Consider the following 12,888-nt stretch of genomic DNA (forward strand, 5'->3'; position numbering starts at 1 on the left):
CAGAAATCAATTATTTTTCAAGAAATATTAAATAGATTCAACATCTTTCTTCAACAAAATTGCAGACTGCACAGATGGTACCTTCCCAAAGGAAAAAGTACTATAGCTTACTAGGGTATATATATTAGACTTAATAGTTACTATACACTGTAAACCCCAACAGTCCACCTGACTTATAAAGTTTGTGGATACAACAATTAAAATGCGTCACAAAGTTGAAACAACTTAAAACTTTTCTGTTCTCTTAACAATTCAAACAGTTATAATTGTACATGGCTTAGAAGTTAAGAGTAAATACTGCTTTTTTAATTATGATTTTTGAGTAAATGTTTTTTTTTTTCGAGCTCCGCATTTGTACGTCATGACGTCATGACGTTTTCTCTCTAACCTGAACGACGTTGACAGAAAATTCTGTTCAATATGGCTGCCCTTCTCGAGCGACCGGAGAGCACATTTGGAGAAACTTGTAAGTAAAACGGAACCTTCGTTATGTTTATTTTTTCCGTAAAAAAGCAAGTATATTAATATGTTGCAGCCATTAACTTGTTTTTGAATGCGCCGTTGTGTTAAACAGCACAGACCCAGGTAGTGAATTGTTGTTCGCTGTTGTTCGCGCTCTTTTTCAAACCGATGATATCGTCAGTTTTACAGTTTTAACCGATTAAAACACAGTTTTAATAAGAATTGCACATAAAGAAAGTGTCTTAGTGATATTTTAACGACCCATTGCCAACGCAAGAAAGCTGGCGTTTTTACAACAGCAGCCTCATTGTTCGGCCGGGTTTTTTTCTTCTTCTCATTAGCATCATTCAAAAGTGACTTAGCTAGCAGTGGCAACTTCTATCTTAAGCAACAGCCTGTAAAAGAAGTAGTTTGTAAGTAGAAGTTCTGTGTAATATTACAAGTATCTCACTGATGTATTATGTACTATTGCATAACAATGTGTCTTTGCAAAGATTTATCCCGCAGTTTGGCTTGGTTTTTTAAAATAACTGCAGTGTAAATTCATATGTATTCTGTGCTTTTTTTTTTTTCTTTTTTTTTTTTCCAACTTAACAGAATTTATACATGGTGAGACAATGTTGATTATATGGTAAAAACTTAAAACTAAAAGAGGGTTACTGTTTACCATGACTAAATGGAATGATGGCCTGTGACTTTGTAACATCTGAAATTCTTACCTATGTTTTGGACTGTTGGATGATCGGCCATAGAATTCAAGACTGCACTCAAAGTAAACAGCAGTAATTGTAAGGTTTTTTTTTTTTACCATGCTAAGTGTTTATTTTGTCATGAAATGTACAGTGTACTTTTGAAATTTTTGAAAGCTGTAATGATGGCTGAGTATATAATTATCACTGACCAGTTCTACGCTGAACTTGACAGACACACACCACGACTTATGGCTCTATACAGACAGAAGGCTGCACGGACTGGCAAGATATCAGAGGCTCTGCGAACCATCCTGAATCATTATGATCTTCAGGTGAATATTGATAATGATAAAATTAACACAAATTAAAAGTTTCACTGATAAAAACTCAATTTTTCCTTGCTTTGAACATCTGTGTTTTATACAGATTACAGCTCTGATCTGGTATGTTACTTTAAAATACTGTGTAGGATTTTTGTCAAATGAGTAAGATACAGACTCTTTGTCATAAGAGACAGAAAGGTTGTGTCTTAAAAGAAATGTCTCCAAAATTATGTAGAGTCACATGTCATGCAGTTTCATAAACATGTATTCTCCCCAAAAGAATGACACCTGAAAACTTTGTGTTCAATGAACTTTTCTTTTCCCTTTTTAGGAGGCGCCTGATATCAACGTGAAACGCACTGCAGTGCTTCGTGCCCTTCCTGTATACCTGCGGGAGGAGGACCCAGAATTCTTTAAGACATGTAATGTAAGTGTATTTTTGCATCACTTAAATTCTGCCAGTGAGATAAAACACCATGGATTTTTTTTAAATACAATTTAATACCCTAGCAGCTACCAAATTGTACAAGCAAAATACCCTCTCTTTAGAAAACCCTCACACACACACACACAGGGTCAGGAGCAGGGCACAGGCGTATCACAGCACTTCGGCTATGCTGCAGGTGGCCCCAAAAACAAGGCTGAAGTCAAGATTTAGTTTCTTTTTGAGATAAAGTCATAAAATAAAAAATGACTTCTTTTTTTTTTTTTTTTTTTAGAAAAATAACAAACATACTAATTATGTAATGCAAGAAGCTAACGCGTTAATGTACATTTTTCAAAAAAGTAGAGTACCCTAACCCGTTACAAAGTAACCCACTACACTGCTGAATTTTTTGCTAGATTACAGGTCTTGCTTGTCACATTCTCTCAAACCAACCTTACTTATTGATACTGTGTCTATTCCAGGCGGACACATTGGATGAGTCGACCCTCATTGACACTCCAGTTGCCCTTCTCACAGTAGTTACCGACGGCGCTTCCCAGACCAGTCCAGTCCATTTTACTTCCTCAAGCATGGCCATTGTGGTGGAAGGCGACTTGGTGATGCGTGATATTCCCAGATTTGCAGATGCATTTGCCTTATTGTTTGGCTTGATCTATGCTCTGCATTTAGACTACCCCAGGAAGCTCGTTCACACATTTACCTTTGTCCAAAAAATCTTCATGGGGCTTGTTGACGGCAAACCTCTGAAACCCTGCCTACATGCTCTTAAAAATGATTTGTTGCTGAAAGAGTAGTTCTGGAAGGAATATAAGGCAATGTTTGTTAGGACATGCACTCTGTTACTGAGCACTTTGTTTTAAGCACTTTATTTAAAGCACTTTAAGTTTACTACAGACTTTGGGTGGATTTAACTCCATCAGTTTACCTAACTTTGCTCTGGTTATTTGGAAGATGATCATCTTTATTTGTACCCATTTTATAAAATTGTTTTTCATTTCTTTTTCAAACAAAAGTGATTAGTATTTGACTTTTTATTTTGAATTTATATATTTTGAGAAAGATGCAATTAGGACTGATGTTGTCCTTTGTGATTTTATAAAAAGATACATGTTCTACATTGAATTTATAATGCTCACTTTATGGTGCCAATGTCCATGTTAGTGGTTTTATAAAAACACTAAGTGATGTTTTTACATTTCCATAAAAAAATGTTAAATAAACAAAATGTAAATTAATTTCTCTAATTTTTTTTACTAGTCTACACTCAAACATTTAATAATAAATTTCTTTTAATTAATAATCATATAATTTGCGTTTAGTTTGTAATATAATTGCATTGTGTTGGATCAAAATAGTAAACTACAAAAAACACAAAAATATTAAAATTAAAGTATATAGTTTTTAAGTAAAGCTCAATTAATAAAATAAAAATATAATTTAAAATTTTTAAGTTAACAATAAATACAAATTTTGAGTACCCCATACTTAGAAAAGATGAGTTTGTGTACTTAAAACTTTTGAGGTAATCAGTTTCCACAAATGTTTTAAGTTCAGTCAACTGATTCGGGTTTACAGTGTATACAGTAATTGACTTCTATTCATTTTGCATCAAATTAAAACTTTGGGTGTCAGATAATTATTTATTAAAAGCTAGACATTTTAAATGAGAATAAGAAAGAAAAGTATGTCTTTGTGCCCCCTTTTCCCTGTTAATGCCCTATCGGCCCCCCTGGCTAAACTTTGCTAGATCCGCCCCTGCACAGTTACCAGCGTCAGCTACGTAGAAAAAGATCCTCGAGTAGAAAGTAATAATAAATAAATTCTAACAACAGCTGATCAAGCTTAAACGTGCTGCTGTTGTTCAGCCGCTGGTTTCCTCTTTCTGGTGCAAAGTGGGCCAAAAACAAACCAGAGAGACGGACTCGCGACAGAAAAGCCGATCAGCTGATCGTTAAGCAGTTTCATGATTGAAGTAGCAGCAAGAAGAGGCAGTCGCTCCATATATCGTTTGTTAAGCTTAATGCAGGAATGCTTTACAAACATTCAGAGATGGACTTACACACTTGCTTTACTTCTCTCGGGATAACTTTGTCGGAGATGAAATGCCGGGTTGCTAGCGAAGCTCCAAATGCTATCCAGACCACCGACAGGTCCCGCATGCCACAGCCGCTCTATCACGTGATGCATACTGCCCCGACGTGCTAACGTTCTGAGGCGAGTTACGGCGTGTTGCAAGTTTTGTGAGGTGCTTTCGTGATATTTAATGGATCGGATTACATTTTTTATTTTTCTCCGATATCCGATCCAGTAATTTAGGTCAGTATCGGACCGATACCGATACGTAATATCGGATCGGTCCATCTCTAATTTTTTCACACCAAGCTGCTTGCCTATTGTAGATTCACTCTTCCCAGTCTGGTGCAGGTCTACAATACTTTTCCTGGTGTCCTTCGAAAGCTCTTTGGTCTTGGCCATGGCGGAGTTTGGAGTCTGACTGTTTGAGGCTGTGGACAGGTGTCTTTTATACAGATGATGAGTTCAAACAGGTGCCATTCATACAGGTAACGAGTGGGGGACAGAAAAGCTTCTTACAGAAGACGTTACAGGTCTGTGAGAGCCAGAGATTTTCCTTGTTTGAGGTGACCAAATACTTATTTTCCACCCTAATTTACGAATAAATTCTTTACAAATCCTACTATGTGAATTCATGGATTTTTTTTTCACATTCTGTCTCTCACAGTTGCAGAGACCTCTGTCATCATTTTAAGTGGGGGAACTTGCACAATCGGTGGCTGACTAAATACTTTTTTGCCCCACTGTACATAAGATTAATGACAAGAACCTAGATGGTCTACTTATTATGGTCAAAAAGTTATTTTTTGGTCAGCTGGACCATTTAGGAGAGACCATTAGACAGTTTTCAACCAGCAGGAGCTGACCCCCCTATTTGTGCTGCTAACTGCTAGCTAGCTAGGCAAAAGCGGCAGATTTCTTTCTTTCTTTCTTTTTTCAGGCACTGATTTACATGTGTGATGGCTTTGTTTGGTGTTTATGCCTTCATCATCCTAACTGGTTGGAGAGCCTGATGCTGCTAGAGGTCACTTCCTTTTTTAAAGGATCACTTTCTCCCTACTGTCGCCAAGTGAAAACACTGCTCCTCCATATTAAAAGGAACTAGCTGAGGGGATTTGAGGATCCAGCCAGGATGCCTTCCCTGCACCTCTTAAGTAAAGTGTTTCAGTCAAATCCAACCAGGTACAGTTTTTGTTAGAGACCCAGGACACCCTGGAGAGATTATGTCTCTCATCTGGCTTGGGAAAGGAAGATTTGGACATTTCTGCTTACACTCCTGTCCCTGTGACGCTATTCAGTAAATGAATCCCTATAGATATAATAGCTCAAACCGTTAACTGGCAACTGGTGCTAAGTTCCAAATGTTTGAAAGCTAATAAGATATATTTACAAGATCACCACAGATGTCTCATCTGCTCAATGTTATATTGAAATGTTGCGAGCATGTTAGCATGATGTACGGTCATATATGTGTTCTCTTTTTCTAAAAACAACAAAAACTGAAGATTGCACATGTTCAGTCATTCTCTCCCCAGTTCAACCCGTATCAAGCCCATCTGTCTATCTATGCACTGTTTCCTTTGTCCACCCATATAATTTTTACCTATTTTCTGAGCTGCACTCCCGTCTCCATGAATACCCAAGCTTGGTGTGTCTGGGAGTCAATGTATTGTTTGCTTAAATTGAAAGGTCAGTAGGGGGAGACGGCTAATGTGGCAAACCACTTCAAAACCACTTTTCATCTTTTCCTTTCTTTCTTGTCTTTTTATCAGCTTCTCCATCATTTTCATTTGCCATGCAGTGAAAAAATCCTTTTCATGTGAGAGGGAGAAGTAGAGGAAAAAGGATAGACTGTTGGAAAAAAAAGAGAAATGGTGATGGCGTTAGGATGATTATATGTGAGTATGTCTTAATGACTCCCCTCCTTCTGACTCCTCTCTGCTTATTATCCAACCAAACTGCCTCCTGACATCTGTGGAAGCAACTGAAAATCTTCCTTAGAATAGAGTTACACTTTTCTGAACAATCGATTAAGGCTTGCCATGCTTTGCCTTGAGAGCACAGCTACAGATGTTAGGAGTGACCTTGTGAAGGTGATTTTTAAGGTTGGTGGTAAAGACGATACATTCCAGCCTAAGTGAAAACTGTATTTACCTGCAATCCAAAATGTGGAGCCAATTTTCTCTCAGAGATGCATGGAGTGTTAGCTCTGCATGGACATGAGGTTCAGATCACAAAAGCGTTTCCATACAATTCGGCATCCATTTATGTTCCGTATTAATGATAATGGCTTCTTATGAATGGGCACTCCTAGGACTGTGACTCAGATCTTCTCCTGGCACACTATGTTTCAAGCTGCAATTTTGCTTCCAAGGCCTGGTTTTTAAAACAAGGTCACTTGTTCTCTATATTCTTTTGAAAACTTGTGAAGCCAAAGTTCAGTGCCAGTTTCTTCTTCTCCTTTCTATTCTGAAATTACAAGGGCTTTTGTGAGGTCACTGCACAACCATATGAATAATAGATTTTAATTGATTTAACCTGGTCCTGAAGTGGGCTAAAACGCAAGCCCTGTCACTTTCAGAGGGCAGCAAGAGGGGAGCATGGTCCAGCACACATCTTTAAAAGCCCCTTGACGTGAGTCCGGAATGAAATATTTACGCTGTAGTGAGGGCTGACCTCCTGCTGCAAAACCACGTTGTGATCTCCAATTGATTTTTGACAAGACAATTGGGGCGAGACAAAACAAACTAGTGCTGTCCAGCTCAGTCCCTGAGTCCTCACACTGACATCAAATTACAAAAATGTAGTTTGAGAAAACCAGAACGGTCATCTACCTTTTAATCATTATTTTGGATTCAATTAAAATCTGCACTTTTTAAATTGCTGCGGTTTCAAGTGTTTTGTGAGAATAAGTCTATATATTTAGTAATATAATAAAAGTGATTTTTTTTTTCTTTTTTTTATCAAGGAACTGGGCAAATTTATGCTTTATCGCCAAGCGATGACAATCAGGAAAAACCTGGAAAAGAAAGCAAGGGATCATTCGGAAAAGGTCTGGGTTGGGAGTTGAACACGCCGAACCACTCAGCCATCGGTTCACCTCATCAAATGGACATTTTAATGCGGCTTTGAGTGTCCGCGCAGCTATATTAGGAAGAAACAGTCCTTGAATAGTTGACTTCTCAACAGTGACTGCAGAGAAAGGTTAATTATTAATATCTTTGCAAGTCGACATAGTGATAAAGCAATGTGCTTTTTGAATTGCATGTTATCTCTGGGTACACTTTGACCTCTTTATTTGTTGCATGTATGCTACATCAAGAATAGATGCACAAATTCAATATTTTACTTAATCAAAGTGTGGTGCTAGCTGATCCAACAGGCAGTATTGAAATTATGTAGATTTATTCATAACATTAGCATGATAAATTAGGAACAAAATGAAGCAGCTACACTTGAATTATTAAGATTATGAAAAATTATAATGAATGCTTTGCTCTTGATGTGACTTGTTTTCCTGATAAACAAAGGCCTCTAATTACCACAGAAACATCTGGGGACTTTGGTAACCTTCATTAATCTTGCCCAATCCCACCATTCATCTCCCTGCAGAGTTTCACATTAGAAAGGATAAGTGCACCAGTGACACTGCATATTAAAGCTTACTAGTTATCAGACACATTCTCTGCGGTTACTTTCTGGCATCTTTCCTCACCTCAGGGATATTGCCCAATAACTGCCTTCTGCTGGTGGCACATCTTCAGATCCCATTGTCTCTTAGTGTTAATTGCAAGATGGTAAACAGTGATTGCAAGCCAATTAACTGCTGCTTTAAACAGAATGTTGTAGTTTCACATACTAAAAACAGGTGATGTAAGAAATTCCATGAAAAAAAAATTCAACATATTTACAGATTTCTATGCCTAATCCCAAAGGCAAGAGCACTTTAAGTTCATCCCTGACATGTATAATAAACATGACATTCAGTCTGGCCTTGAACCACATATATTTCAAGTCTCTTTTCCTCACTTCACATCTATAGTCCATCATATTTTGCTGATTGTCTATGTGTCCAAGGGTTTATTATCTTTGTTTTTGTGCACTTGAGGGTCACTGTAACTCTTTGTGCCTAGGTTTGTGAGTTGGTTCATTGTACATGTGTTCCCCTCATACCTCATCCCTCATACCCTTTTTGTGAACAAAGGGTAGTGGTGTGTGGATATCTCCTTTGACCAGGGGCCAGCTGCCAAAAAACCTGGCTCAGATGAGAAGAAGAGAGCTGGGATATGAGACTGGATCAGACTGGGAGTGATAGAGGGCTATGACCAGGTGTTTGCACGTGTGAGTGTAAAGGAGGTGATGCAGGATTTAAGACAGGTAGTACAGGGCTGAGGAAGACCACTGCTGTCAAATTTCTTTTAAAGTTTCATCATTTGTTTAGTCAGTGTGTGCTTTATAGTGCATTGTGACACGTGTGTGTTTGTTATGTGTGTATGCGCTGCTCCCTTTCTGACCTGCAGGATGAGTAGGGGGGAGACTCCAGCTGATTAATGGGCCTGTCGGGTCTCCCATGGTGGCATGTATCCAAACTAAATTTGGCCACTGCTGGCTAGCAGGGTCAGGTGCAGGCAATGGAGACATTAGGGAGGGCCGGCCTCACAGCAGCATCTCTTGAAAACTGCTGCACCGCAGCAGCAGGAGTACCTGGAACCAGCTAAGGCAGGTCATCCCACTGAACTCTTAAAAAGAATTGTTTATAATCTGTGACTGTCGTCAGTAAAACTGCCTGTATTTTCACTTGAAATAACTCAAATAATTTCCAAGAAATGTTCAAAGAGGATGTAGAGATATCACCATATTTAATCGTTGTAAAGAAGTAGATGAACTTTAAAAAAATGTAAAAGTTAAAAAGCTTTAACATTTTTCTCACCTCTTTTATTCTTCGTATTAGGTAAGAAAATGAATTCCTCTAAAGAGCCTGTAAGCAAACTATAAGAACAGAGTAACAATTGAACAGTGTTGCGTGTGATGTGATTCATTACTGTACTGTAACTGCATTGTACAGTAAATATGGCATTTCTTAAAATACAGAGGTTTTATATTATCTGGCAAAATAGAAAGAAGGCATCTGCACAGAAAGCATGCTAACCAGTGCTGGGTGTCACCCGTTACAAAGTAACAGGCATTCCTGCCACAATCAGCTAACTTCAGCTCCAGCCAGAGGAGGAAAATAGCAGAGCAGCTTTTGAGTGGAGTGGAGATATGGACTTTGTTTTAATTGCAAAAAAGGACAATGGTAAAGTGGAAAGTGCATGCTGTATTATACTGCTAACACAATATCAGTTCTTTTCAACTGTCTTCGCAGACAGCATGCTGACACAAAACTAGCCAAGAACCCAGAGTGATTTAAAGGAAGAATCTTTCTTGACAGACCATGATCTTAAACAGCTAACAAAAGCAATGCTGAGCAGTCAGTATCTTCAGTTTCTACCTGTTCATATTTACAAAGTAGAATCAATGAGTGGATCTGAAGTCTCTTTTTGGCTGGTTTTCAGCTTTGCTTTATATTGTGAGTTTTGTGTTCACACATTGTGTCCTCAGTAAGATAGGGATCCGTGTTGGTGTTTAGGACCATTGCCTATAAGTTTGTATTGTTTGCTGGTAATAATGTGACAATGTGTTTCACATCATTTTACAGAGTAACAGTAACGTAATGTAACAAGTAGTTTAACAAATGACTTGACGTAACGTGTAAACTCCACACAGACAGGCCCTGGCCAGATGGTGGAGTCGAACTCAGGACCTTTATGCTGTGAGCCCTTTGAAAAATTGCAGCCATGTGTTAAACATAAAAGGTTGTTAGCAAAATCATTAAAATACTATTTATCTATAGTCAAAATGTATGTGGCTAACCATCGCACACTACTGATAGTAAGTTTTGTTTTGTGTAAAACTGAATATCACTATTTCTGTTTTGTGTCTATTTAGTTTCTGAGTAATAGTTTTGCTTTCCTTTTTTTTTTTATAGTTGTCACTATACGCCACCACATACATCAGAGTTGTATTGCTTTTCTTATTGCTCAGCAAAACAAAAATAAAATAAATAAATAAGAAGTTACGTTCTATTTTGGAAACAGCACAAAGATCTGATATATATATCTATATTTATCTATATCTATCGCTATATATATATATCTTTTACCTCTTAGATGAACAGATGTAGTCAGCTTGAGAGCAAACCTTTGCACACAGGAGCAAATAAAAGGTGTTCACGGTCTTACAAAAGTCACAAAATGCCATTTTGCCCTATTTTATAACTAATAGCTGCTGATGATACAGGCAGCACCGCTAAACTGTAGACATAATCAACAGCATCCTACTCACAACCACATCCATCCTCCACAGTGACATTTCCCTGTCCATCTTGCAGTGCAATCAGCACTATCCATTATGTATTCGCTACTAGGTAACAAGCACAACTTGACCAATTACAACAACAATGGTAGACCCCGCAGCTCATTTTTCTCTGTGTTTTTGCCAGCGCTGTCATGGCGACCTCTACAACGGATGGACGTCAAGACTAGTTGGCAGGTCATCCAAGGTGGGCAATGCGAGTACATAATTACAGCTTGGGAACATTTGCCCTTTGCAAATTGTATGAAATGCATAGTGGCTAATTGGGCCACTCTGGCATTTGTGGAGTTCATGGGGTCATCTTTTATGTGACGGCCATTATCACTAAAGTGATAAGAATGATAGGCCCACTCAGCTCCCCCTGGTTCCTTTGCTGTATCCATAGAAATAACTGAGACTGGGTCAACTTGAGGAAGACATTACATAGTCAGTCATGAAGGTCATAAAATTAAGGCTTTTGCTATGTCCAAAAAAGTCTGTTTTGCTTTGGTATAATGCATTTTTTTAATGGATGAACCATATTCTCTTTAGTTATAGGCTAAGAGGATAAAACTGCAAAATCATCACACCCCAACCCCAATCCGCTATTAATGAACATTGAATGACATTATTTTTTAGTTATTGTGTAGTTTTCTGATTGTGGCATTTAGAGGTTAGCGTTCTCTATTATCAAAAAGTGGATTACTTTACCACTGCATTGTACCTGCTAATCTTTTCAGAGACAATTTACTTTGAATTGGTTCCCTTGGATGATTCAAAGATGTAAGATTAGAGTTTAATAATGTATTTTAGACAAAGAGATAACCTGACTTCATGCAAGTGAAAAGATAACACAAACTGTAAGCTCTTGAAACCTATAACCTTGTGCACTTACACATATTTTTACTGAAAAACTGTCCTTCATCTACCTAAAGTAGTCATTATCAAGAAACCTTGAGCATTCACAGTGACAATAGCAAACCTCTTCACATTGAGGAACCTCAGCACATTTCATCATGCAAAGGAAAAAAATATCATGTTTTATTATTTTAAAACCTCCTATCTGACAAGGAACTTCTGCCATTCCACCAACACCCCCCAGTTCACAGTGAAGGAAGAATGTGCTAAATCCTCCTCAGGTGGGGGAGTTGGCCCATCAGCCATTGTCAGACTCCATTCTCATACAGACTGATAAATCTCTCTACTTGCATCCACACCCCTACATTAAGTAAAGGTAGCCCCATCTGCTCCCTATTAATTCCCCAGCAGGCGACTTATCACCTCAACCCTAGTGACCCCTTATGCCTCCTACATCCTCCCTGCTTTTCTCCTTTACTCACTTCTTCTTTTACCTCTGTACTCCCTCATTCCTGGACCCTATTCATCTCATCTTCTGCATGTTTTATACACTGCAGTCGAAGAGGTTTGTTGACATTTCATTTTACTGTGCCTTAGAATATGGATTTATACACATGCACACACATGAACACACACAGAATAACCTTTTTGGTAACTGCTAAGCTCTCCATCAATCCAGCTCCTCCTATGCCCTGGTGGCGGGAGTTCAGCGGACAAGTCTGGTCCTCTAGGTCAATGGCAAATGAGAAACAGAGCTTTAGGATTAGGCAGGAGATAGCTGAGGGTTCAGGAGCCTTTCTCTGGCTTTGATTAGCTCCCTCGCTTGATTAAATGCCCATCGTCAGGGAAAAAAGATGAAAATTGGACGAGGGGAAAAGAAGAGAAGAGGGAGACAGAGTCAAGGCCATTTGTTTTCTCAGCTGGGGCTAGTTCAAGTGGTTGTCTTTTGGAGCCCTCTGGCCCAGGTTCACACACACACACACACACACACACACACACACACACACACACACACACACACACACACACACACACACACACAGCACACAGAGAGAGAGAGAGAGAGAGAGACTCTCACATACACATAAAAGCACTGCACATAAACACACACACACACACACACACACACTGAGATTAATATAAATGTCCTGAGGGAGGAGAAAATAAGTCAGAAGGTTGGCTCTCTCAAATCCACCACCTCACTCTCCTACTTTCCAGTCCTATTCCTCACTTACTTGTTTACCCCCTCATCTTTCTCACTCCCACTTTTTCTGTCTTTCTCCCCCAACTGTACTCTGTTCCAGTCTGGTCTGTCATGGTAACCTGACTCCGGCGGCTTCTGACACGATCCAGACCGCTCATAGCCCCTGCCCAACACTTTCACCACCAGAGCCAGACAGTAAAACAACCAGATTACTACCACATGTTCCCCCTCTTTCTTTTCTCTCTCATTTTTTGCCTGATGAAGACCCGGTATGGTCAAAACGCTGCCACTCTTCAGTCATATAAATTTCTGGGAGTTGTAATTCTTTGTGTGGACACGAACATTTTTTTTTTACATTGCCTTCTCTCCTTCTTTCATACACAGATGAATGCTGGAAAGCCACACCACCATCGTTGCTAGCAGACTCAGTAGCAC

General features: G+C 38.9%; 1 protein-coding gene across 3 annotated transcripts; it reads left to right on the top strand.

Annotated features, from left to right (window-relative positions):
- The first annotated feature begins 376 nt into the window (after positions 1 to 376).
- LOC146668635 (uncharacterized) lies at positions 377 to 3,220 on the top strand. Of its 3 annotated transcripts, XM_085410602.1 has the most exons (5): positions 415 to 466; positions 1,215 to 1,250; positions 1,387 to 1,486; positions 1,809 to 1,904; positions 2,387 to 3,212. In XM_085410602.1, the coding sequence occupies exons 3-5, from the start codon at positions 1,403 to 1,405 to the stop codon at positions 2,717 to 2,719; spliced, it is 513 nt and encodes a 170-aa protein (XP_085266728.1). In that variant the 5' UTR covers positions 415 to 466; positions 1,215 to 1,250; positions 1,387 to 1,402; the 3' UTR covers positions 2,720 to 3,212. The 3 variants fall into 3 exon arrangements, with proteins under 3 accessions (XP_085266727.1, XP_085266728.1, XP_085266726.1); XM_085410601.1 differs by lacking the exon at positions 1,215 to 1,250 and having other exon boundaries at positions 377 to 466; positions 2,387 to 3,210; XM_085410600.1 differs by lacking the exons at positions 415 to 466; positions 1,215 to 1,250 and having other exon boundaries at positions 1,264 to 1,486; positions 2,387 to 3,220.
- The last annotated feature ends 9,668 nt before the right edge of the window (positions 3,221 to 12,888 follow it).

Source organism: Rhamphochromis longiceps, linkage group LG6 (genome assembly GCF_057381845.1).
Source record: "Rhamphochromis longiceps isolate RC_006_pf linkage group LG6, R_longiceps_female_GT1.1, whole genome shotgun sequence".
NCBI classification, from domain to species: Eukaryota; Metazoa; Chordata; class Actinopteri; order Cichliformes; family Cichlidae; genus Rhamphochromis; species Rhamphochromis longiceps.